Consider the following 26,665-nt stretch of genomic DNA (forward strand, 5'->3'; position numbering starts at 1 on the left):
CCCACCTAACCCTGTCTCTGGTGGAGGTAAGCCATTCCCTGTGTCCTGTCACTCCAGGTCTTGTCCCAAGTGCCTTTCCAGCTCTCCTGGAGCCTCTTTGGACACTGCAAAAGGCTTCAAGGTCTCCCTGGAGCCTTCCCTTCTGCAGGCTGACACCCCTCAGCTCTCCCAGCCTGGTAATGACCAAGAGGACGATGGTGGGAGTGCCCAGGGCTTTCACTTTGGACACTTTAACACCCACCAGCACCAGACTGCAGCCCCTGGGTGCAAACCAGGTACTCCACAGGTGTCCAAGTTCTCCCACTGCCTCTGGAGCACTCCAAGCCCAACTCCTCTTTCCCCCTGAGCATGGCTTCCACCTGAGGGAGGGCTGGGTTGCTCTCTTCCCCATCCTGTTCTCATAGAGCCTGGATGAATTTGTTGAAATCTCTATTTCTTGTCAAGTCTAACCCTGTTGGCTACCTCAGCTCAGAATCACTGGGCAGACAGATGGTGCAGTTACATAAACCTGGATTCCTGCAGAATCTGGCTAAGGAAGAGCTCCAGAGTGCCAGACTTGGTGAACTGTACATCCCTGCTTTGGGTAAGAGCATTGATTTCTGCTGGGTTCAACACAGCACTAACCTTCTCCACTCTCACTTTCAGACACTTCTATTCTGCAAAACTGTGGAGTATTCCCAGCATTTCCACTTCAAAATCAAAGCATAGCTCCTGAAATACCTGTAAGGAGCTATTTATTAGCTGAAGTTCAGCACAGACATATTTTGTCTCTGATTTTATCCTGCACTGTGTCCAGCCTTAGCTGCTATTCCCAAAGCAAAATCTCTTCAGGATCCCTTCCCAGCTTGTTCAGAGTTAAGACAACTGACTTCCTATTTATGTTAAATAGTTAAAGAAATCCAACAACCACCACAAAACTACAACAGCCAAAACTCCTACACCCCAAACTTCTCCAAATTCTGGTCACTACCTACAACCCCTCAGAATTTCACCCCACATCAACAAGCACTGCCAGAGCCGTGCAACACCTGCTGTTGCAGACTGCAATGAACACACCACAAATCCTTGCTTTTTTCCCTTGGAGTTTAATGTGGTGCTTGCAGAAGGCTCAGAACACCAATTTGTGAGGATAAACTCCATTTGAGAGAGAGAACGTGGAGCGCAGGTACCCCCGGAGCTGAGGCACCTTCCTGATCCGTGCCAGGATCTGGGAATCCACGGCCTTCTGGTCTGTCTTGCGCTGCTCCGTCAGCTCGTATTTCTGCAAAGCACAGAGAACAGCGTTAAAACCCTGGGAGGAACTGCAGGATCCTTCAGAGAGAGGAGGAAATTTAGAGCAAACTTTGAGGTTTGGGATTTTAAAGAAATCTTTCCCCCACTTGCTCTCGATAATGGGAAGGTGGGGGAGCACTGAAGCACTCCTTGGAGCCAACAGAGTGACAGCATTTCTTGGTCAAAAAAGACATTTAACTCCTTCTCCTCTGAGAAAAATCCCCAAATTTAAAAGAGGGGGTTACCTCATTATAATGGTATTACCTCACTTTATTAATGACCACTTAAAATCCAGCTGTTTTTTTTTTCCTGCTAATTCCCCCTTTCCAGCCTAGCCTGGAGCATTGAGAAAGAAAGAACCACCCTGTCCCTTACTTCTTTCTCAGTGTCAAAGATCTCTCCTTCCTGGTGCTTGGGCTTCCTCAGCCTCTTCTTCTTGAAGTAGGAATCCGTGAGATGCTTGGGAATTTTCACCCCAGTGAGATCCACCTTTGTGGATGTGGCAATAACAAATTTCTGGTGGGCCCTGCGCAGAGGCACACGGTTGACAGCCAGGGGGCCTGAAGGCAGAGAAAACAAGAAAGAACAAGGTCAGCTTTTCTGCTGAAAACCACTGCCTTGAAGCTGAATTTTTGTAGTCTATGTGATGACCAATTCCTCCAGAGTTGCCTACAGATAAAATCTCAACAGTCAAAGCCCTCTATAAATACAAAAATCTCCTTTCTGAGCTCTTCCAGGTAGTCAGATCCTGAAGCTTAATTATCTCCCCTCCACCTTCCTGCAAAGTCACAAATGGCAGAATCATTAAGGTTGGAAAAGATCCCCAAGATCATAAAGTCCAACTTTTGACAGATCCCCACATTGTCAACCACGGCAGAGCACTGAGTGCCACATTCAGCTGTTCCTTGGACACCCCCAGGAGTGGTGACTCCACCACAAAATGTGATTCCCCACTGCTGTGCCAAACCACACACATGCAGATCTGTTGTGCTACTGACCCCAGAGACAAACTTGAACTTAAAAAGACCCAAAGAACCCCCAGAACAAAAATACCACGTTTAAATCAATTTTACCTGTAACAAGCAGAAGGCCAGTATCAAGCTGCTTCAGGAACACAACACGCTGTAAAGAAATGAGATGGGAAATCAATCCTCAGGTCCCAGTGCTCCTATACCACAGCCAAACTGGGATTGTGCCTCTGTTACTGGTACAAGCACTGACAGTGCTCCAGGTGTGGCTCAGCTGTGCCACCTGAGGAGCTGCCACCTTGTGATCCAGGCTCCAGCACTTCCCGGTGCCTCCTCTCCAACCAAGTGTGACTTTCCATGAGCTTTATCTCCCAAGGCTGAGCAAAGCCAATTACTCCAGTTTTACTTTGCCCCATCCCACAGGATGGCAACAGCCATCCCAGCACCCAAATCCTTTGTGTGAGTTACAGGCAGGAATTGGATAAACACAACAAGGACTCTGTAACTTCACACAGTCACAGCCATTTCCCCGCTGTGTTTTGCTCCTTCTGGTGAAGGTTGCCTTCTCTGACAGCATTCTTTATGGAATCATGAACATCAATGTCAGAGAATTCAGGAAAAGAAAATAAAGGATACCAGTGGTGTTGGTGCCCATCCTGAGAATGGAGAACCCAATATAACAATCCATTATACCCTGATAATTATATTAAGAATGAAACTCTAATTTTTCTTTTGCAGTAACTGCTGTAGGACAAAGTTTTGTCTTTGTAGGAGCAGCAACAGAAACAGGCACTGGCTTTGCTCTGCAGCAAAACTCTTTGCACTGTGTCCAAGCAACTGGGTGAGCCTGTTTTACTTCAGCTCTGCTCAGAACAACCTTAATTTACAAACATTTCACCTCTGCCTCCCCTAAAGGAAAACACCCAGGCAGAAATCCCAGATTTAGACCCAGCAGTGTCAGTGCCCACCTTGCCGCGGTGCCGGCCGGTGAGCAGGATCAGCACCGTGCCGGGGGTGATGGACGCCCGCAGGCGCCGCTTGTGCTCGCAGAAGGGCTTCTTGCCATGGCTCAGCAGCTTCCTGGGAACGTCCTCAGTGGGGTAGTACCTGGGCTGGGAGCACAGGACAAACATCTTGTACCACCCATGTGTCTCACAGCACAGCAACTCCTCAAGAAAGTTTTCCCTATTTCCCTTCAGTTCAGCTTTCTGAAAGATTTCTGCTGCAGATGGGCTTGGGAACACATTGAATATTTTGGAATATTTTGTGTCCAGCTCTGAATTTGTGTGTGCTTCCACCTCTGCACAGCAACACACAGGACAGAGAATTCCCACCTGAATTCCCACCTGAATTCCCACCACCTCCCTCCCACGAACTGAGCCCCTGCATCACCCCAAGCACGAGGCTCACCACCCAGCCTAAAGCCCCCTGCAGCAAACCACGAGCATCCCAGTGCTTTTCCATACCATCTTCCGGATTTTAACCACCCGGCTGCCTCCATTCTTGTCTCCACCCACTGGCTTAGTGATGGTGGCACGGGGCATCTCCTTCTTCTTCTTCTCTATCTGTGTGCAAAGAACGAGGAAAACTCAGCACATTTCAAACCAAAGGCACCACGATAAACCCCATTATCCCCCCAGTGCTCCCCATCCTACCTTCGTCTCTGGGGCCGTGTACTTGCGCTTGTACAGGGCTTTCCTGGCATACATGGCAGAGCGGGAATACCTCCCGATGCCGCGGGCCAGGACGGGGTTACGGCTGGCATGGTATTTCTTCACCCTCTTCTTCTTGTCCCCTGCTGCTTTCTGGCTCGGCTTCTGCTCCGCCGGCTTCTTCTCCCGTCCCTTCTTCTTGGCCGGCTTCTTCTCACCTGGCTTCTTCTCCGGCGCCTTCTCGCCCGCCATCTGCGATCAAGGATAGCAGGGTTTAAGGCTCGTTACAAAGCACAGAAAATATAAATAAAACAATTCAAACCATCCTTCACACCTTTCTAGTAGCTGTCAGCCACCTCCTCCGGGCGTAGCTGACTTAGCCCTGTTCCCTGTGCGCCTCTACACAACTCAAGCTGCTCCTGCACGCTGGTTACAAGAGCTCCAGCGCACATCCAAGCGCTCCTCGGTGGGAAGCCCGAGGATACGCAAACACATCCCGAGCCTGCAGCCGCCTCTGCCCCGGCTCGGGACTGTCCCGGCCCCGCTGAGCTGCCGGGCCCTGCCCCAGCGGCCTCCCCCGTCCAGCCCCAGCCCAGCTCCCGGGAAGCTTCGGCGAGGCCTCCAAATCCCGCCGCGGCCTGGCCTGCTCGGGCCGGCGACACTCCCGTTCCTCCCCACCCCCGCGCCCATCCGGGCCCATCCGCCGCTCCCCGAGGCTGCCGGGCCGCGCCTGTGGCCGCGGCGGGGCCGCCGGCGGACGGATGGCGGCGGATGGAGCACGGCGGGCCCGGCGCCGATGGCGGCAGCTCCGCCATCCTCACCTTCCGGGGGAGCAAAAGGGACTCACATCCGGGTGCGCGGGCTAAGGACAGCGCGGCGTCTGACGTCAGCGCGCCGCGCGGGGGAGTATGGGACTCGTAGTCCGGGACGGTCCGCGCTGCCCGAGGCAGCCCCGGGTCACCAGCGAGGGGGACACCGGACCCCGCGCCCGCTCCGGGGGCTGCGGGACCCCCGGCCCGGACAGCGGCCCTGCCGCGCCACCACCGCTTAACCCGCGTCCGCTCGGGGCTCGGCCGGCTCCGCGCCCTGCCCCGTGTACGGGCGAGGCTCCGGTGCCACTGCGCTCCGGTGCCGGGGGTCCCGCAGCCCCCCGGGCGGAGCGGCGGCGCGGGGCGGGGCGCGGCGCGGGGCGATGACGGCGCGGGCGGTGACGCGGGGCGGGCCGCGCCGCGCTCGCGGGCCCGAGGCCGCCGTTGTTCGCGCTCCCCGCAGCGCCCGAAGGCCGCGGCCCCGCCGGGACCCCCATGTGAGCGGCGGGCGGCGCGGGGGGGCCGGCGCACCGCGACCCGCCGGGGCCACGGGGGAAGATGACATCGCGGAGGTGAGGCAGGAGCGGCGGCCGCGCCGGCGGGGAGGGCGGCGAGCAGGGGCCGCGGCTTCTGGGGGTGCGGGGACGGGGCTGCTCCCTGCGGGCGGGCAGGAGCCCCGGGAGCCGCCCCGGCAGCGCCCACCGCGCCCGTTCCCGCGGGGATGTCCCGGCTCCCGGAGCTCCCTCCCGTCGCTTCCCGGGGGATGTTCCCCTCCCGCAGCCCCCACCCCGCTCGTTCCCGGGGGATGTCCCCGCTCCCGGGTCCCGCTCCCCGCCCGTTCCCGGAGGAGCCTCCCGGTGGCTTTGAGTCTCTCCGAGCCCCGTTGGCGGCCGGAGCTGCCCCGGTGCCCCCGGTTCGGGGGGGGTTCACGTGAATGTCCCCAGTGAGCGCTGGAGCCGAGGGTGGATTGTTGGTGAGTGGGACCTGCTCAGCACCGGCGCCCAGGGTTCGTGTTCCATCGAGGGCCAGCAGCGCTGATTTCCCGGCCCTATAACACGGCCCGGCTGCAAAACCCGTGTTCCTGAGCTCCCCGCACCTGAGTTCTTAATCACTTATCAGCATTCACTCTAATTTCAAACCCTTGTGGCACTGCTAAAGCACGAGGACAAACAGCCAAAACCATTTCTTTGTTGTAGCTTCTCACTGTCCTTAATGGATTTTGATATTTGGTACCTGGTGTTCTTTTGGGCTCAGAGGTTTGGGTAAATGTTGGGATTTAGGGGAATTATTGTCATAGAAAATGCTATAAATATATTTATCCTTTTTAACCGACCTATTCTGAGATTCCCAGAATGGTTTGGGTTGGAAGGAACCATAAATCTCATCCCATTCCATCCCCTGCCATGGGACACCTTCCACTATCCCAGATTGCTCCAAGCTCCAGCCTGACCTTGGACACTTCCAGGGATGGGGCAGCCACAGTTTCAATTGATTCCCCTCTATAAGTAATACCTATTCAATTATAATTTCTCCAAGGGTAAGTTGTCCTCTCTTTTCTCCTCAAGATGGTGAATCTAGGTGAATTGGTTTCAATCCATGGCCATTTTTAGTAGGATTTGGAGTTTTTTGAACTGTATGGAGGTTTTTTTAGTCTGTGTTGTGCTCTCTGGATGTCCCTGCTCACACTGGGAACAAGGTTACAAGTTACCTTTTGGCAGCACTGTGAACTTCCTCCTTGCCAGAATAATCCTGTTACTCTGCTCGGAGCCCTAAACTGTAACTTCTGAGGGAGACTGAAAAAAGCTGGGAAATATCAACTGATGAGCCTATAAATAGGAGTAATTAAAGTACCCGTCAGCACATCCCCAGTGCTGTGGCTGTGACAGCTGAGACAGAACTGATTTCATCTCTCCTTTGCTCTTGCAAAGGTGATTAAAAACCCCAATCACTGCATGGAAAATTGTATTGATTTATTTCTTTTGGTTTGCTAAGAGAGAAATGTGCAGGCAGTGTGTGGCTTAGGGAGCACAGATCCTGCTGGACCACGATAACAAAAAAAGGGGATAATTGTGGATTTTCCATCATGGATTTTTTTTTCTTTTTCATCAGAAGTTTCCTTGCTTTGCTGATACCCCCTTGGTTTTGAGGGGTATCTTTCACTGCTTCCTTCCTTCCCAACATTCCCACCTTGCTGTGAGCTAATTATGGGCTGGCAGTGCTGTATCCCGAGCCCCTGAGTGGGAATTGCTGCAGGAGGGATGGTGAGGAGCCGCTCTGACGAGGGCGTGGGTTTGGGTGACTTCTGGGATTGTATTTACTGCCCTTGGCCGGGGCAGCTCTGCACCTGCTGCCACAGACATGGGCAGGGAAAAGAGGATAAAAAAGCCCAAAATGCATTCCATCCCTATAAAAGGAAGTGTGAGAGCAGGTCCTGGCTGAGGAGAGCGGGGGGGTGTCACTGGCTGTCCCCTCCCAGTTTGGAAGGGCTGCAGCCCCAAGGTTGGGAGCACAAGGGATGGCAGCGCTTCAAGGAGGATCCTCCTGGCGGCCGGAACCGCTGGCAGGGATCCCTGACACCCCCATTCTGCTATTTGGGGTGCCTGACAAATGCAGCTTCCTACTCAAAGCCAAAAATACAGAGCTGAGGGAGCAGGAGGACGAGGTGCCAGCAGAGCCAGAGTTACATAAAGTGCAAGAAACCCTCCCAGGTGTAGCCTGGCTTTGCTGCACTTGGCTTTTGGCATCTTTGTGTGGATGTGGGAGAGAGATTTTGGACCATCTGTAAGATTTTTGAACCATCTATTGTGTGTTTAAGCTCTCCTTTAAATGCTGGTTAAATAAAAGGTTATTTGGAGTTATCTCTGTGCATAAAATATTATTTTTCCTTTGCTGTAACAGCTCATGCACAGCTACTTCCTAAAGGTTCAGGGTGGGATACAGAAAATATTGCATTGAAGTTTATGGAATCCCAATATAATAAATCTGGAGAAGCAATCCCATTAATTTCTCCTCTGTCTGTTTAAACATTTTTTTTGCTGTAAACTCCAAAATTTACCAAGGTTTCTCTTGAATCCTGTGCATATTTAAAAAGCTTGCAAACTCTTCAGATTACTACTGCACATTTTTTGTTTGGTTTGGATTTTTTTTTTTCCTTTTGTTTTTGTTTTTTCCTAATGGAAGTAAAATTTTGGGAGTGGAAATGTGGTAAATATATGATCACCTTCTCCAGGCAACCTGTTGTGGGCTGAAATGTGTTATTTAATGTTCAGTTCATGCCAGGTACTGATGCTTGTGCAGTTTCTCTTGTGAGAACTTTCCTTGACCTTTGAGTAATAATTAGATAAATGTAACATTATTCATTAGTTCATTCCCATTTGCTGTGATAATTTGGAAGTATTTTTGAATGGTTTTTTCCATGTTCTGTGCATAAATTTGATATTTCCTGTGTTGTTCTTCAGTGGAAGATGGGGACTATTCACTAGATTTTCATGGTGCAAGTAGAATATTATGAACGAGGGGAAAAAAAGATTTCACAAGAATATTCACACAATTTACTTCTGAAATGGATCCTAATTCCCACTTGAATGACTCTCTGGAGATTTGGATTTTCTAGAATCCTAAAACTCCAGAACATTTCTGAAGAGAATGGTCTGGAGAAGACTTTGGTGGGAATATTGGCAATTTTTCAGTAGAGAAGGAATTGCTGCAACAATTGAAATAATAACCCTAAATTTAGACCTGTGCTCTCATATTTTGCTGATTTAGCAATTTAGCCTGAAATGCTGACTGGATCAGGAAGGATCAGGAATGCTGTTCCATTTTTCTGGATATTACACTCCTCTCTCTGTGATGAGCCTGACTGTGGAGTTTTTTGGATCTATTTTGCTGTACTTTGGAAAAACCCAGAGGTGAACAAAGAGGGGCAGGCTGGATTCTTTCCAGCACACAACAATGAGGATTTAACTCTGAAAATTAAAGGTGATTTTTAATTGCCGAGTGTGCAAAGGTGACAGAGCTGAGGCTGGGGTGCTCACACCCAATGCTTTATTCTTAGAATTTTCTTTCTAAAATCCTCCCCAAGCCCTTTCATGCAGAACTCCTTCAGGGCTGCAATAAAAATGGGTAAATTCCAGATAAGAGCAGAGGCAGTGGTGACACCGAGCGCCTCCAAATAAGTCTCCAAAGTCAATGCCAGAGGTGGGGACGCGGAGCTGTTGGCCACAGCCCAGCCCCAGCTCTGCCTGGGCTCTGGGACAGTCATTGAGAGCAGTTTGTGGGTGGTGAGGATCAATGGGAGATTCCTCTGGGGTTGTATTTAAACAGGACAGATCCGACCCCGGCTCCACGTCCCTGGGAGGAAGAGCAGTGGGGTGTCCACGCAGGGAGTTCCTTCCTGACCCCCTCAGCTGTGCCCTAAACCATGAGGTTTTGTTCGGTTTTTAACCTTCGAAATGTTGTCAAGTGTCACTTTGGATGTTTTGTTTTATTTTTAGGTATTTTTCCTGTTTGTCTTTCGGTTTCTTTGTGTGCTGTGTTTTGCTGGAGTAAGGAAATACCACTTCTGGTCTGTGTTTATGTTGTGTACCTTTGATATCATTTTAATCCAGGCAGTCAGAGTGGGGATAAGTGTAATTCTTAGGCTTACAAATAAGTCATTCTTAGGCTTACAAAAAGTTGCAATATATAAAGTTGCAATGTGAAACTAATAATGAAACTTTATTCACTTAGGCGCAAAACTCACTTTGCAGGCTGTCGGATTGCTCTGTGTGAGTAAACTCTGAAAACCTGCTGTTTGTTTATTAACATTCTTTATTTTTAACCTCTTGTAGATGGTTTCATCCAAATATCACTGGGGTGGAGGCAGAAAACCTGCTGTTAACAAGAGGAGTCGATGGCAGCTTCTTGGCACGGCCCAGCAAAAGTAACCCAGGAGACTTCACACTCTCTGTTAGGTGAGTTTGGATCTTCCCAGTCTTGCCCCAGGTTGGTGATGATCTTAATTTATTGCTGTCCTGTGGAGAAAGAGCTGTGGATGAACTCCTTGAAAGAGGTGAAAGAACGCCCTGGTCACTTTTTAGTGTTGTTCACTTTTCCCTCTTCTTTTTCTCCCATTTTCCCTGAAGAGCTTCTCAAATACTTTTTACCCAGCTCTGGATTGGAGGGGAGTGAATTCTGATTTTACAGCAGGACAAAAATGCTCAGGGGAGGCAGAAATAGGTTGATAGTAACATTGCTTTTAGCCCTTTAGAAATCCATTTGATCACCAACTGGAAGGAGCAGAGGTGTTGGGAATTAGTGATCCAGCAGGAAATCCAGACTCTCCTTGCACAGGAAAAGTCAGCAAGTTTTTAAGGGCAACTGTGGCTTTTTCAGCTTCCAAAATAGGCCTTCTGTGACAGTTGTCCCCTGACACTGCATGGTAGGGATGGGGAAAAGACAGCAAGAGGAAGTAGATAAAGGAAAAGGGAAAAGTGGGATTGGTGATAAGAGTTGTGCTGCTTGGATACTTTGAGATAACAGGCCTTGTGGCACAGGAGGGGATTCCTGCTGGGAGCTGCTCTTCCTTAATATTAGAGACTGTGGCAGCAGGCAAAGGCAAATATTTCCTGAAGGAGAGACCTTGGGAGCTGGTGGGAATTCTGGAGAAAGGAGCAAACCAGCTCTGCTGGATCTCCAGAATATTCAACTTTCGCCCTCCACTTTGTGCTTATGTGTGCAGTTTTCTGTGGCTCTGGGGGGTTTCTGGTGGGGCTCCTGAGGCTGCAGAGTTTGTGCTGCCAGTTCCAGCACAGAGCTGTTCTCCTGCTCTCCCTGGCTGGTGGGCAGAGAAGCTGAAGCAGAGGAGCAGTAGCTCCGTGCTGGAATTGTGAGTATGGATTTCTCCACCTCAGGCAGCACCAAATACAAAAGTGATTGATTGATTGATTGATTGATTGATAAGCTGACTTGGGAAGGGGTTTTGTGTCCTGTCTTTCAAATCTTAGACGAACTGGAGCTGTGACCCACATCAAGATCCAGAACACAGGTGACTACTATGACCTCTATGGGGGAGAGAAGTTTGCCACGCTGGCTGAGCTGGTGCAGTACTACATGGAGCACCATGGGCAGCTCAAGGAAAAGAATGGAGATGTCATCGAGCTGAAATATCCCCTCAACTGTGCTGATCCCACCTCAGAAAGGTCAGAGGAGTGTCCTTGTGCTTCTTAATAAATGCTGTGTTTATCCCTCTTCACACTCAGCCTCCCTCTGGGAAAAGGGTGGCCACAGCTTTGGATTTGTTTCAGGGAGGTTTCTTGCAAAATAGATGAATAAATGTGGTTAAAGGTGAAGCAATCTAAGCCTCAGAACCTGTTCCCTTCAGCATTCTTCCTTGGGTGGGACAGGACTGAAAGAGAGGGCATAATTCCCTTTATTTTTACTGGGAGAATGTTTAATCTGAGAAGTTCTCCTGATGTTGTTGCTGCTGCAAGGAATTCCCAGGGATATTTCTGGGCATAACATTTTGTGCTTTTCCTAGCAGTGGGTAGAAAGTGAAGGCTGCACAAATCCTCAGATTCCTCAAACTCCTGTTTTGAGGAGTGTGGGTAATAAGGAGAATTTGGGACTCTGGATGTGAGGAAATGTCAGGGGTCAGAACTAAACCAGCAGATACCCGTTTATTCCTAGAAGTGGAAAAAAAAAAGAGGAAAAATATTCAAATAAGTTCTCTCACTCCTCAGAATGGCTTAACAGAGGTGGGGAGGATTGATGGTGTTTTGGCCCTATTTCCTGAAGAATTGGGATTGCTGGGATTACCTTCTCCAGTTCCTAATGGGATAGAAGGGTGAGGTCTCAAAAGTATGAGGTTTCCACAAGTTTATCAGGAAAGTTTCATGAAGGAAATAAGAGGAGAATGAATGCCTGGACTGAGGGGAAGGTTGGGGTGTAACCTGGTGTTTATTGGGATTGTTGTGAAGGATCCAAATCAAAGCTTCACTGGAAGCTTGTAGGAAACTCCATGGAAGTGCTTTGAAGTGTTTCTGTCCTCACTGATGTGCACCTGGACCCTTCCAAAGCTTATTTTATTTATTGTTTTTTACCAACTGAGGCTTTCCCTAGACCTGGCTGTTGCTGAGTGAACAGAAGGATTCAATTTCATGATAAACACCTGGAACAAATGGATTCAGCTGGAATGCTAAGCAGGGCGTCTCCCTCTGTGTCACTTCATTTCCAGGTGGTTTCACGGGCATCTCTCAGGGAGAGAAGCTGAGAAACTCCTGACAGAGAAAGGAAAACATGGCAGCTTCCTGGTGAGGGAGAGCCAGAGCCACCCTGGGGACTTTGTCCTTTCTGTGAGGACGGGGGATGACAAAGGAGAGAGCAACGACGGCAAATCCAAAGTGACGCACGTCATGATCCACTGCCAGGTAGGAGCAGCAGGGAATCCATGGGCCCACGAGCTCTGGGTCCACTCCCCTTTTCCCTGGGCTTGCTGCAGGTCACCCCTTTGATCAAAATGTCTCCTTTGATGGCATCAAAACCCCAATATTTTTTGTCTGACTGGCTCCTGTCAGGGCCTTCTGGCTCCAATCGCACTTTGCTGTGCTCAGGGAGCCTTTGCAGACTCCTGGATGGATTCTGTCAAAATAGGAGTGATTGGATAAATGGAGATCTATCCACAGATGGCTCTCTCCTGTCAGTTCAGGCAGTTACACCTGATGGATGATCAACAGTCTGTGGAAATGAGTGTTCACTCCAAGGAATGCCCTGAAATCTAAATCTTCTATTTAGTATAAGGTAGTTCTTCACTGAAATATTACTAAATTACAGTTTTGATATTTAATCTGTCTCCATGGGCTGCTATTTAAAAAATAATCATAGATTAAAAAAAAAAAAAACACATGGATTTTTCTTATTCTCTTTTACTTCTATTGTACCCAAAGGAAATGCAATAACTAAATTGTATAAAAACACCTAAAATGCAGTAACAGAAGTAGTTTGGAGGTAGAAATGACCCACCAGGACTGTAAATGCTGAATTACCAGAATATGTTCATTTTTTCAAGAAAACCTCTCTGATTTGCAGTTAGCATTTATGCCTTTGAGGAAAATAATTTGGCATTTGCTTCCTTAAAATAGGGATGGTGCCAGGCAGTACCAGCCTTTCAGAACCCAATCATACACTTAATTTTGGAAATCAATTCAAATCCCTAATTCCTGGATTCTCATCCTGTAGCTCCAGAGCTGCCTGAACCCTGGTTCAGAGGGAATCAGCTCTCTAAAAAAAGCAGATAAACCAATTTTCAAGGAGATGGCAGAAAAGGAGATGTCCTGCAGTGCGTCTGTGTTTCTATTTATTAAACTTCTATCCTTTAGCAGAAGGATTTCAGCAGAGCCTTCTACACATAATTTTAGAGGTTCTTTCTGATGCAGGGCACAGCCTCGAGGTGCTGTGGCTGTGGGAAGTGCATTTATTTTGAGGAACTTTTGTCTTTTCAGGATCTCAAATATGACGTTGGTGGAGGGGAGAAGTTTGACTCTCTGACAGATCTGGTGGAGCATTACAAGAAGAACCCCATGGTGGAGACTTTGGGCACTGTGTTGCAGCTCAAACAGGTGAGGAGGACAGGCCACCCCTGAGCTTTGCCACCTCCGGAATATATGGTTGAAATGCAGCTTTTCCATATGTTCTGCAAGACTTTTTTTCTGAGGAAAAAAATGAGGAATTTTCATCCATTAAGCTTCGTTAAATGGATGAAAAAGTCATTTCAGTGGGAACCATTTTTGTTAGGCCTGTGAAGGGATAGAGTGTTGTCTCTGATGTGCAGAATCTCCTGGTGTCATCCTGGTCTGTAAGAGTTGCAGGGCATGTCCAGAAATGAGACAGTTTAATGCATTAAATAATTAAATGAATAATTAAATAAAAACTGTGACACTTTAAAAGCAACTGTTCACCGTCCCCTTCCTCACTGCCCTTTGCTCGAATCCCAAAACACTGACATCCAAAAAAATGCCTGGATCCTAAAATTCCCATTAAAATACCCTCATCTTAGGGGATTTGTGTTTGAGTTGTCTTTCCCTGGCTGTTCTTGGCTGACCCTGTGCTGTTTGTGTGTGTCCCCAGCCCCTGAACACCACCCGGATCAACGCTGCCGAGATCGAGAGCCGAGTCAGGGAGCTCAGCAAACTGGCAGAGACCACGGATAAAGTCAAGCAGGGCTTCTGGGAAGAGTTTGAGGTGATTCCTTACATTCCAAGGAATGTTTCCTGCAGTGTTTCCTGCAGTGTTTCCCCCAGTGTTCACTCTCACCCTGCCAAAGTCACGCTGGGTTCTGCCTTCTTGGTGTTTCCTCCTCTCTGTCACCTCAGATCCCTGGTTTTGCTCCCATCTCCAGGGCTTTGCCAGCTCCACTCTTGTGGCTTGAAATATTTACCTTTTTTCCCTGATTCTCAGAGTGATTTTTATCCAGGATATCCTCCTGGATATCCTTCCCACCATGAGGGAGCCTCCTGTGTTTGTCCCACCAGGACAATCCTTCCAATTCGTTCTGCTGTTTGGGAAGCTGGGAACCATTTCTTTAGGGACACTTCCATTTCTCAGATCATCCATTGTCTTTGTGGCTTTTTGATGCTCATTTTTGGGGATCTTAAAGCCATTGGGAAGTGGTAGAAAGCTCTGGGATGAAACAACATGAATTATATGCGTTTCTTGGACTTCTGGAGGTTTAATTTTGGTTTGTTTTGGTGTTTCATTTCTCTCTGTAGGCAAAATTCCAATTTTTCTTCCAGAAGGAGTGTGTAGGGACAGGACAGGGGGGATGACTTCAAACTAGAAAAGGTTTAGATGGGGTATTGGGAAGAAATCCTTCCAGAATTTGGAAGAAACTCTTCCCAGAGAAGCTCTGGGTGCCCCATCCCTGGAAGTGTTAAAAGCCAGATTGGCTGGGACTTGGAGCAACCTGGGACAGTGGAATGATTTGGGTTGTGAGGGACCTTAAATCCCATCCTGCCCACCCCTGCCATGGCCAGGGACACTTTCCACTATTCCAGGTGGCTCCAAGCCCCATCCAGCCTGGTCTGGAACACTCCATGCTGGATTGGTTTATACCTCACACACAAAACCACCAGTGGAGTCTGGAATTCCACCAGCAGATGGCAACAGGAAACTGGGAAGAGCTCCAGAGGGAGCTCCGGAGAGGCTGGTGTGAGAAACTTCCTGAATAGTGATGGATTTGCAAAGTGACCATCCTTGGAGAAACCCTCTTTGATCAGAAATATCCATTAGCTAAACGTGCTGGCCGGTGTGCTCTGGTTATTGCCAGGAGAAGGAAAATGAATCCATGAAAAGTGAAGGAATTAGCACAGAGGTGTGTGAGGGAAGTGTCAGATGGTGAGGTGATGGCATTGGGAAACGAGAAAATGAGGATTGAGCTTTCTCCTTTCCCTTTCCAGAGAGAGGGGGGACAGTCCTTGGTGCAGGGCTGCTGGATGGTCAGAATGGCCAGAATTCCATCTGGAGAGGGAAGGAAGCCAGCAGAGGTCGTGTGTGTGGGAAGGGATTGTTGCTTTGGCAAAATGCAACTGAGCTGTTAATTCACAGTTCTTTCCTGACCTCTGGTTCACGTTGAAAAATTTCTCTTGGAGTGGATTTCTCAGTGTTTTCCTTACAGCAGGAAAAGTCTAGCAGGAAAAGCAAATAAATGAAGGATTTCACCTGTGGGACATTGCACTTCTTTTTCCCCTTTGCTGCTGTCCCTGAGGTCAGCACTAACCCTCATTTTTTTGGGAATGAAGCCCTCTCCAGGCAGTTTTAGTGCCCTGTTTTCCATTGCCCTCAGGGAAGCTCCAGCTGTCCCCCATGGTGGCAGGAGGGGGGAGCACACTCCAGGCTGCCCATGGATCCCTGTCTGTGCCGTTCAGGAGCTGCCAGCCCAGATGGTGAATTTAAATTACTTGTCTCCAGGCAGGAATGAGCCTCTTGTCCCAGGAAGCACCAGACAGGAATGTTGACAGCCCTTGTAGTGTTTTTCCTTCTGAAAAATGGTTATTTCTGAGCTTAGTGCTGGGATGTTGCAGTGAAGTGGAGGAGGATGTTCAGATTTATGGCTGTGTTGTTCCAGCTCTGAATGGGCTTGTTGGGAGTCACTGCTGCTCGTGGATCTCTCCTCAGGGATGCTCCAAGCAATGATAATTAACTCTAGGAAGGAAGATGTGGTTTCCACACACATTTAATTGCTCCAATTCTTTAACTGGCTGGGAAGGTTTAGCTCTCAGTCCTTTTGCCTGGAATTCCACGGGCAATGCTTTGGGGGCTGTTTCCTGCCCTTTGTCACAAGCTTGAAACTTTGCATCTCTTAAATTTCTTTTGCTTTCCCTGCCTTTAGGATCAGCCTGATTATCCAAGGTCATTGAGTGAGGGAGTATCAGACTGGGACAGGAGTGAGCAAATGTGCCAGGTTAAAAACCAGCAAGAGTCTGGAGGGTGGGAATGATGAGGGGAGCAGCTTCCAAAACCCGAGTGTTCCTTTTAGTGGGGCCAGAACTGCTTTGGGGATGAAAACTTGGAGCAAAGCATTGGGATCCTGGTGCCTCCAGCTCCTGGGAGCTTTGGGAGTGGGGAGATTTGCCATGAGCAGCCTGGCTGTGCAAGTGTTGAATTGCTGCTGTCCCTGGGACATTGTGTTCCAGAAATCCCCACTCCAGCTTGTTCCTTCACTGGGATAATTTATGGATAAATAAATTATGGGTAACTCATCACTTAATGCCCCTCTGCTCCCTTTTCTCTGGGATTGCTGTGAGCATGGGCCAGTCCATCCTGCTTTTTTTGAGCCCCCCTGTCTGTGCTCTCCCCTCAGACCTTGCAGCAGCAGGAATGCAAACTCCTCTACAGCCGTAAGGAAGGGCAGCGCCAGGAAAACAAGAACAAAAATAGATACAAAAACATTTTACCCTGTAAGTATCGACCCTTCCATGCCATTTAATGTTACTCTGGTCTATTTTCCTCATTAATACAGGGTTAATTAAGTACCACTGGCCTTTGGCTTCTCTTTAATGATAATTTCCCCTCTTATCAGGATTATCCAGTGATTTCCAATTTGGGTTCACACCATTTGCACTTTGTAGATATTTGTAATATTGGTTTTTATCTTCATTTAAAAGCCTCATATCCCTCAAATCAACAGGCTGGAATACTTAAATTTAAGAGGATTAATTTGGGGGCCAGAACTGCAACATGCCAATCCCAAGGCTTTGCCCTGACTTGGTGTTTGATTATTCCTGAATTCCCAGGACATGGACGTGTTTTGGTCCAGCTGATCACAGCCACTTGTTTAAAGGAATCAAAACAGGCAATTTGGAGTTTTCTGATCACTTATTTACTAAGATTGATAATTAATTAATAGCTGCTATGTGGTCACATCTGTGGAGTGCAAGTGCTTGACATCCATGTGTGTTTTTGCAGTTGATCACACCAGAGTTGTTCTCCACGATGGGGATCCCAATGAACCTGTTTCAGACTATATCAATGCTAATATTATTATGGTGAGTGCATTCCCACCTCCTCTTCCCTAAATCCAAGGGAATCTTGTCACACACCATTTATTCAATTACTGGTTTGTTGGTTTTTTTCCCCTCTAGCCCGAGTTTGAAACCAAGTGCAACAACTCAAAGCCAAAAAAAAGTTACATAGCTACCCAGGGCTGCCTGCAGAACACAGTGAATGATTTCTGGAGGATGGTGTTCCAGGAGAATTCCAGAGTTATTGTCATGACCACGAAAGAAGTGGAAAGAGGAAAGGTAAAACCAGACTCCAGCTGGCTTTGGGAAAGGCCCTGGCATTTAAGTACAAGCAGGAGCTGATCTGACAGGGATAAATTGATTTATGGCTGGACTCTGCTGTGGCACAGGATTCCTTGGAATTCTGGAAGGTGCTGAGTGTCCTTTTTTTATTGGTGTCTGTGGGAATTGGGGATGGATTCCTGTCACATCAAACCTCCCTTTTTTAAGGTTTGCCTGCTGAAATTTCAGCTGCTGGATGTGAATCTCAGTATGTCAAACTTAGGGAAGGAGGCACTGGGATGGGAGATGTGGCCAAGCAGGAATTCTGGGTGCTTGAAGGGAAAAATTCCCTGCTCCTGCAGCAAAAGTCCTGGCATTGATTTTAGCTCATTAAGCCTGGATGGACTTCCCTAAAAAAGCAGAATTGTGGGATTTTATTATTATAAGAGTGAATACAGAGATGCTGCTGCTTAGCTGGGAACTGCCCTGGCAGGATTTAATGCTCTGAAAGAGGAATTTTCCCTGCAATGGTGTATCCCAAAAATCTCCACTTCCCTTTGGAGTACAGCAATCTTGTCTTGCTCCCTGGCCTCTGGCAAACCTGGGGATATTTTCATTTGTTTCTGGTTTCTAATGACACAAGGCAGGAAAGAATAGGAGTAGTTGGACATTGCTATCCTGGCAGCAGCCACACACACTTCCTGGGGTTTGTAAGGATTTATCTTTGGAATTTGTTCCTTCTGATCTTTTTTCTGTTTGATAAACACTTTCTATTCTCTCTCCTGTGCTTTTTAAGTTTCCCTGCTTCTTCCACACACTATTGTCCACGTTTTTACCTTTTTCCCATATTCCCATTATCTGTTTCTGAATAGAAAGCTGTTGCCTTTTTAGGGGAGCATCATTTGTGGGGAAAAAAAATCAAATCAAAAACTGAAGTTTTTTCTGTAAGTGAGTGATGATTGCAGGGGGGCCTCACCCCCAGGAGCTCTGTGTGTGTGGACTGAAGACAAATAATAGAAAATTTTACAGGATTCTCTCCCTAACTGAGGTGTCAAAGCTGCCACTGGTCCTGTTTGTTGGAGCCATTAGACTTTGTCTTGTTTTAAGTCTTGTTTTAATTTTTTTTTTTTTAAGTCTTTGTAAAGTTCTGCTGCTTCATCACCCTGATAAAGGGACAGGATTTGTGTTTCCTTCCTTTGAATTCACTGACAGAGGGAGAAGCTCCCCCTTCCCAGGGATAATCTTTGTTTTGGAAGAGGAGAAATAAATTATGGAGCTGACTTGAATCCACCTTTCTTCCTTCAAGTTATTTATTATTTTTTTAAGAACCTCCTGAATGGCCTCTGCTCCTCTGCAGCTTCTCCATTTTTTTTTCCCCAAAGTTTGCTCAGCCCTTTTGCTGCAGAAAACACTTCAATTCATCAGTGCTGCATTGCTGCTTCTTTCTGTACCCTTGATTGTTCTGTGATGCCTATTTCACTTCTTACAGAATTGCAAATACCAGTCCTGGTATCAAATCAAAGCTTTTTTATCTCAGGCCAGGCTGTTTGCAGGAAGAGAGAACCTTTGCAGCAGAGCTGCCTCCATAGCCTGAGGAAGGAGGAACTGTGGAACATCCCAGCCCTGCATCAAGTCCTGGATGTGCTTTAAAGTGCAGAAGCAGCAAATCCTTAGAAATTAAAGGGGTTTTGGGCTTTTGGAGGCAGTTCAGCAACCTAGCCCTGCAGAGTAAAGCTTATTTTAACATCATCATCAGACTTGCTCTACCAAGTGCTCAGAGCTCTGCATTGAAAACTGCAAAGTTATTTCTGCTGGCACCCCCCAAAAATCAGCGTATTTGCTTCAGTTTCAGAGTATTTGCTTCAGTTTCTCCCCTTGTGACAGGGAAAGAAGGGCAAAAATAGCAGGAAAGCATCTTGTTGCCTACGTGGGCATGTGTGCAGCCATCTTCCTCTGCCTTGGGCTGGCAGAAGGAGCTTCCCTGGGCCATGTTTTTTCCTGAATATTCAGAATAACTGCAAATAGACCCTCTTGCTTTGTAGGACTTGGTGTTTGGTCTGTGTTTGCTCTTGCTAGAAGCTGCTCCTACAGTAATTTCTGCTTTGATGCTGCATTCCCAGGAGTTGCTCTTTCCTGACCTGTCACAGGAGCCAAATCCAAGTGCTGACAGGTGAATCCATTCCTCAGGGAATGGAATTCATCCCTGGGCAGAGATAATCTTGGTGGAGCAGCAGCACACCAAAAACTGCATTTCAGAACCTACAGACCCATGAACTGCTCCCATTGCAGGAGCCTGAGCCCTCTTTGGTGATGGACCCAGAGCTGTGTCAGCCCTTCCCTATGCAAGCCATGGAAAAGCAAATATCCAAGTTTTATTTTCATTGGGAATGATTTATACCTTTGACCTTTCTTCTTTTGCAGCCTGTAGGGTTTGGGCTGTGGGACTGAATTCTGGTGGAATTTTGCATTTTCAGTCCTGTGACTGGGGGTACAAAAAGCATGATTTTAATCTCCAGCTTTTGAAAATATCCAGGCACAAAATATCCCAAAAATGTGCTAAGAGGAGAGGTGACCTGTACCTGTCTGCAATTATCCAGTGGCTGTGATGGAGAGGAGAAACTTCCCATTAAAATGATCTTCACCTCATCAGCTGATTGTCCTCTGTGGACTCTGAAACAAAAGCTTCAGGGTTGAATTAATCAGTTTGCAAAGCAGCTTTTTTTTTTTTTTTCCTGCCTGATTATTCCTTTTCTTTTTGTTGTTATTTTTTGTTGGTTTTTTTTTTTTTATATATATATATAATTTGAAATCTTGCAGAGTAAGTGTGTGAAGTACTGGCCAGATGAATACTCCCTGAAGGAGTACGGGGTGATGCGTGTCCGGAACGTGAAGGAGAGCGCAGCCCACGACTACACCCTGAGAGAGCTGAAACTTTCCAAAGTTGGCCAGGTGAGTACAAGAACAGCTCTGTCCTTTTAGCTCAGCTTGTGGATCACCAAAGGGAAAAAATGTCAGGATTAGCCCATTTCTCTGGAATCAATAAAAGCACTCGGAGGTGAATAAATGGAGCCCTGCCTTTCTTTGAAGCTCCATGTTCAGTTCCATCCATCTCTCTCTTTGCCCTTGGGATAATTGAAGATTTTCCTACCTAAGCAGCTTTTGGCAGGAGAGGAACTGCTGCAGAGCTTGCAGGGAATCAGGGAGGAGGGAAAATGCTTTTAACTGAGGACACTTCAATCCAGCCTGGCATTTGCTCCCTCGTGGAAATGGTTGCACTGAAAGGAAGAGTTGTGTGTGGGTCTGGGGTGTGGAAAATTCGTTTAAGGGAAGGGATAAAAAAGGTGGGAAAACTGTGTGGAAATGGCAATTCCTGTTAAGGAACAGTTTGGATCAGGGAGGAGAAGCAAAGCAGGGGAATTGGGGATGGATTCCTGTCACATCAAGCCTCCCTTTTTTAAGGTTTGCCTGCTGAAATTTCAGCTGCTGGATGTGAATCTCTGTATGTCAAACTTAGGGAAGGAGGCACTGGGATGGGAGATGTGGCCAAGCAGGAATTCTGGGTGCTTGAAGGGAAAAATTCCCTGTTCCTGCAGCAGAAGTCTTGGCATTGATTTTAGCTCATCAAGACCTCCCTAAAAAAGCAGAATTATGGGATTTTATTATTATAAGAGTGAACACAGAGATGTTGCTGCTTAGCTGGGAACTGCCCTGGCAGGATTTCATGCTCTGAAAGAGGAATTTTCCCTGCAATGGTGTATCCCAAAAATCTCCACTTCCCTTTGGAGTACAGGAATCTTGTCTTGCTCCCTGGCCTCTGGGATAATTTAATTTGGGGGATTTAATGACTGATGCGCCAGGCCAGGAAGGACCCTGCCTTGTCCCCTCCTTTGGGATTTGCGGGGCGCTGTGCTCAGGTTGGATCTGGGGGAGGACTGTGCCCCATTTTCTGTGGGTTTTGAGCAGCAGGGTTTGTGTCCCTGTGCTGCAGGGGAACACGGAGAGGACAGTGTGGCAGTACCACTTCCGCACCTGGCCCGACCACGGCGTCCCCAGCGACCCCGGAGGCGTCCTGGACTTCCTGGAGGAGGTGCACCACAAGCAGGAGAGCATCCCCGACGCTGGACCTGTCGTGGTCCACTGCAGGTGAGGCTCCTGCCACTCCTCCTTTCGGCCCAGGGAACTGAGACCTTTATAAAGAACAACTTTCCCTGGGAGCTGCCCAGAATTCCCCATTTTCTGTCTGTACGATGTCACATCCTGGGTGGGTGGCACGGGGTCCCCTTGGGGAGGGATTTCAGGCTGTGAACCTTTGGATAAATGAAAATTTGTGCTGTTGGATGAGAAGGTGGGACCAGACCTGGCTGGGGCATTTCAAGTGCAGGATCATGGGAATTCTGGCATCCCAACCCACCTGTGAGAGCTCTGTCCTTTTTGAGTGTTCCCAGCTTGTAAATGATATCATTTTTAGGCAGGGAAATATTAGATCTGACCTTACAGTTTTTTTTCTGATTCAGGGGTGTTTATAAACACTGAAGGACAGAAGTGCTGATTTCTGTGCCTTCCCTGGGGTCTCTGGTTTGACTGTGGCTGTAATTTGGGAGCCTCCTGTCTCCTAATGCCAGAATTCTTTTGCCTGGGGTTTTGCTGTGCATTCAGAAAAAGCAAAACAATAAAATTCCTTTTTTCCCCCCCCCTTTCTTCCAGTGCTGGGATTGGTCGAACAGGAACTTTCATTGTCATTGACATCCTCATTGACATCATCCGAGAGAAAGGTACCTTTAACCCTTTGATTTCCCTGCCTTTAACCCTTTGGTTTCCCTGCCTGCTCACGGATCCACCCCAGGAACGCTGACGGAGGATCCAGGTGAGCTCCACCCTCACCGTGGTTCTTTCCCTGCTCTCCCCAATACCGTGGATGTGCCCAGGGGTGGACTGTGACATCGATGTCCCCAAGACCATCCAGATGGTGAGGTCCCAGCGCTCAGGGATGGTGCAGACAGAGGCCCAGTACAGGTTCATTTACATGGCAGTGCAGCACTACATCGAGACCCTCCAGCGCAGGATCGAGGAGGAGCAGGTGGGTCCACCCCAGAGATCCAGCAGGAATGTGGCAGGATCCCAGCAGGGAGCAGCAGTGCTGGGGATTTTTGAGGGAGTTGTGTTGTGGGAAGGCTGGGTCTGAAGGTGTGAGCTGTCTCCTGTATTTCAGCTCATTGTGCTTAAGAATTAATTGTTAGGGGGAATCCTCTCCTTAAAATACCAAGTGGAATCCTCTCCTTAAATTTGGTGGTATCCTCTCCTTAAGTTATCGGATGGGATCCTCTCCTTAAATTATTAAGTGGAATCCTTTCCTTAAAATATCAGGTGAAATCTTCTTAAAACATTGTGTGGAATCTTCTCCTTAAATTATCAAGTGGAATCTTCTCCTTAAATTATCAAGTGGAATCCTCTCCTTAAATTATCAAGTGGAATCCTCTCCTTAAATTATCAAGTGGAATCCTCTCCTTAAATTTGGTGGTATCCTCTCCTTAAGTTATCGGATGGGATCCTCTCCTTAAATTATTAAGTGGAATCCTTTCCTTAAAATATCAGGTGAAATCTTCTTAAAACATTGTGTGGAATCTTCTCCTTAAATTATCAAGTGGAATCTTCTCCTTAAATTATCAAGTGGAATCCTCTCCTTAAATTATCAAGTGGAATCCTCTCCTTAAATTATCAAGTGGAATCCTCTCCTTAAAATATCAGTGGAATCCTCTCCTTAAATTTGGTGGTATCCTCTCCTTACATTATTGGATGGGATCCTCTCCTTAAATAAAGTGGAATCCTCTCCTTACATTATCAAGTGGAATCCTCTTCTTACATTACTGAGTGCAATCCTGTCCTTAAATTACTGAGTGGAATTTTCTCTTTAAAATACGAGGTGGAATTCTCTCCTTAATTTAAGTGGAATTCTCTCCTACCCTCCCTGTCCCCAGCCCTGCCCCCAGATCTCAAATTTCCTTCCTGTTATCAAATTTCCTGTGGAGGAAGAATAAAAGATAAGGGTCTGTTAATTAAAGCAGAACCTCGTGCTCTATGTGTTTTAAAGAGAGTTCAGAGCTTGTTCCCTGCATTCCTCAAAGGGGAAAATCAAATGCTGATCACTCCAGTTCCAATTTTGGGAGTTTATGGGTAGGAAATCAGTTTATTGGAGTGGAAAATGAAGGGGGGAGTGTGGTGGTCCAACAAAAAGCACTTCCAGGAGTGTGGTGGGATCAGAAATGTTTGGGAATAAGTGGTGACAGCCACAGAGACCTTCCCCTGCCCCTTCCTGTTCAGGGAATTCCTTGCTCTCCAGTTCTGGGGGGTTTTACAGCAGTTTCCTGGTTTTGTGATAAAGAGCTGATGTTTGCTCCTTGTCCCTGCTGCTCCCTGCCCTGACCTCAGAGCAGCTGGGATTTGTACCTTTTGCTTTCTGTGCTAATTAGTCCATATTTTTACTCTTTTAGTATCTTTTTCCCTGCTGGGGACTTTCCAACACTTAATGAGTTAGTTCCTCTTTATCAGCTGGTTCCTACAAAATGGTCTTGTGGTCCATCCCACAAATCCTGCCTTCCATGTGTCCACCAGTCCATCCATCCCACAAATCCTGCCTTCCATGTGTCCACCAATGCATCCATCCCACAAATCCTGCCTTCCATGTGTCCATCCATCCATCCATCCATCCCACAAATCCTGCCTTCCATGTGTCCATCCATCCATCCATCCATCCCACAAATCCTGCCTTCCATGTGTCCATCCATCCATCCCACAAATCCTGCCTTCCATGTGTCCACCAATGCATCCATCCCACAAATCCTGCCTTCCATGTGTCCATCCATCCATCCATCCCACAAATCCTGCCTTCCATGTGTCCACCAATCCATCCATCCCACAAATCCTGCATTCCATGTGTCCACCAATCCATCCATCCCACAAATCCTGCATTCCATGTGTCCACCAATCCATCCATCCCACAAATCCTGCCTTCCATGTGTCCACCAGTCCATCTCTATCTCCCAGACTTTGTTCAATGAAGCAAATCCAGGTTTGCTCAACAAAACTTTTCCCAAGCTGTGTTCCCACAAACTGCTCAGGACAGCTTTGTCATAAATCCTGGCTAAGAAGGGTTTAAGAATCAGCAGAACGAGCTGAGGGAGTTTCAGGAGACCATCCTGGAAAAGCTTCAATCCCAGGAATGTTCTTAATGGGAATTCAGGAGCCAGAACTCCCCGGAGGCTCCACCAGCCTCTGCTGTGAGGTTGGGTCAGCCCTCAGAACTTGTTGCAGCATTAAAAAAACCCCAAATAAGCCCACAAACCCCTCCCCAAGCCTCAAATTCTCTGCAAAACTTCCATTTCTGCCTTGTAGGTTTCAGTGTTTGCAGGCATTGTGGATTCCTGGGAAAAGGAAAAATCCATCTCCCGTTTCTCTCCCAGCGTGGTTCCCTGGCAGGATCTGGAGCTGGGTGCCAGCACAATTGGCTGCAGCCTGGAGCATATGTGCAGAATCCAAATAACAGCTTGGCTGCTTTTTATATCAAACCTAATGGGCTCAGATATTATTTTATTAGAGCTCCTGCAAACAATGGTGTTGCTCTGTTGGCCCCAGCTCTGAGCTGGAAATGAGGTCAGTGGGAAGCCCACTGGCTGCTCAAGAATGAAATGGGGAGTGTTCTGCCAAGGAGAGGAGGGTTGAGTACATTCAGAGGGTTGGTGTGTCCTGCTGGAGATGGTGGGATGGGGGAAAATGGGGATTTTCAGCTTCAGGTGTGCTCAGTGATGTGTTCACTGCAGGACTGAGCTCTCTCCTCCCAGACAAACCTAAAAGCACCCATGGGTATCTCCTTGTGGAATTGCTGCACTGTCCCAATGAATGGCTGCTGGGATTAACCCCAAACCTGGCTTTGTGTTGTGTGTTTTGCTTCACAGAAGAGCAAGAGGAAAGGCCACGAGTACACAAACATTAAATATTCCTTATCGGACCAGACGGGCGGGGATCAGAGCCCTCTCCCCCCCTGCACCCCAACCCCAACGTGTCCAGAGTAAGTCCAGTCCTGCCCTCAGTTCTTGAGCTCCTCTCTCTCATCTTCAGAGACCTCAGACAAGTCTGAGTTACCCCAGAACCTGCCCTGTTGTGCTGGGCTTTCCTCTGAAAATAAATCAAGTGAAATTAATTGTGCCTGAATTGTGGGGGGTGTATTATAGGAATTTTTTTTTTTGTGTGTATTATAGGATTTTTTTTTTTGGTGGGACTCTAAATCCTGATTTCATTTCAGAATGAGAGAAGATAGTGCTAGAGTATATGAAAATGTGGGGCTGATGCAGCAGCAGAAGAGTTTCAGATGAGAAGATGTTCAGAGCCTTCCAGGCCAAGGCAGGTGTGTATGGCCACAGGAGGGGCTGTGTCCAGCCTGGCTTGGGAGAAAATGCCCCCAAAAATGCCCAGAATGCTTGGAATTGATCCCCACAGGGTGCCTGAGTTCCAAAAGCTAATTTAAATTTAATTTTAATGACCTTTATACACAATCTCACCTTTTCCTGCCAAAGCACCCACACAAGTTTCTAAGCCAGGGCTGAGACTTTGGGTTGAGTTTAAGCTTTATTGAGTCCAAACTGAGCACTTCTGTACAATGCCTGAATAAGAAACAACTGCTGGGTTTTTTGGTTTTTTTCCTCAATAATTCTTCATTTTTTTTTCCTTTCCCAGACATGAAAATGGTTTTTAAAAAGGTCAAGAAAGAGATGGAAGAAGCTTCACGTGAGCAGTGAACTCTGAGGGCTTGGTACCTTTTTATTTACGGTTTTAATCCTTCAGTAGGCAAAACTTCAGAGCATCTAAAGATTGTTTTTATCTCTTCTCTCCAATTTCCAATTGCTCATTTTCCAAATAAAAGGAAATCCTTTCTACAAGGTAGACAATTACTTTGTAGAGTCAGTTTTGAATCCTGCAAACTGTTGGACTGTCATCCATTTGTTTTTTTAAATAGTATTTTGGTTTCACAGTATGGCTGTTAGTGGGGTTTATTTTTTTTTTCCTTATTTGAGCAGTTGTGGGGTTTTTGGGGGGGCACTGGGTGGGGGGTGGGTGGTGGGAGAGCAATGCCATGGATAAATCCATGCCATGAAATGTAAAATACTGATGGGAACAATGTGGATTGTTGGAAAACAGTGGATCACCAGCGTGAATAG

The 26,665-nt window shown here is 47.5% G+C and overlaps 2 protein-coding genes across 4 annotated transcripts; one reads left to right on the forward strand and one right to left on the reverse strand.

Moving 5' to 3' along the window:
- Positions 1 to 1,065: 1,065 nt before the first annotated feature.
- On the reverse strand, positions 1,066 to 4,869 carry RPL6 (ribosomal protein L6). Of its 3 annotated transcripts, none has more exons than XM_054645774.2 (7): positions 4,714 to 4,869; positions 3,896 to 4,144; positions 3,707 to 3,805; positions 3,209 to 3,352; positions 2,346 to 2,394; positions 1,648 to 1,832; positions 1,066 to 1,261 (listed from the first exon to the last, which is right to left on the reverse strand). In XM_054645774.2, the coding sequence occupies exons 2-7, from the start codon at positions 4,142 to 4,144 to the stop codon at positions 1,109 to 1,111; spliced, it is 879 nt and encodes a 292-aa protein (XP_054501749.1). In that variant the 5' UTR covers positions 4,714 to 4,869; the 3' UTR covers positions 1,066 to 1,108. The 3 variants fall into 3 exon arrangements, with proteins under 3 accessions (XP_054501749.1, XP_077044158.1, XP_054501748.1); XM_077188043.1 differs by having other exon boundaries at positions 4,740 to 4,763; XM_054645773.2 differs by lacking the exon at positions 4,714 to 4,869 and adding an exon at positions 4,227 to 4,432.
- A 216-nt stretch (positions 4,870 to 5,085) lies between these two features.
- PTPN11 (protein tyrosine phosphatase non-receptor type 11) lies at positions 5,086 to 26,479 on the forward strand. The gene is made up of 16 exons (XM_054645523.2): positions 5,086 to 5,273; positions 9,531 to 9,653; positions 10,686 to 10,880; positions 11,915 to 12,107; positions 13,179 to 13,295; positions 13,804 to 13,917; positions 16,535 to 16,631; positions 17,140 to 17,219; positions 17,316 to 17,474; positions 20,274 to 20,405; positions 21,445 to 21,599; positions 22,161 to 22,228; positions 22,382 to 22,533; positions 25,406 to 25,518; positions 25,753 to 25,854; positions 26,184 to 26,479. The coding sequence occupies exons 1-15, from the start codon at positions 5,260 to 5,262 to the stop codon at positions 25,820 to 25,822; spliced, it is 1,782 nt and encodes a 593-aa protein (XP_054501498.1). The 5' UTR covers positions 5,086 to 5,259; the 3' UTR covers positions 25,823 to 25,854; positions 26,184 to 26,479.
- Positions 26,480 to 26,665: the final 186 nt, after the last annotated feature.

The sequence above is a fragment of the Agelaius phoeniceus genome, chromosome 18, assembly GCF_051311805.1.
Source record: "Agelaius phoeniceus isolate bAgePho1 chromosome 18, bAgePho1.hap1, whole genome shotgun sequence".
Taxonomy (NCBI): domain Eukaryota; kingdom Metazoa; phylum Chordata; class Aves; order Passeriformes; family Icteridae; genus Agelaius; species Agelaius phoeniceus.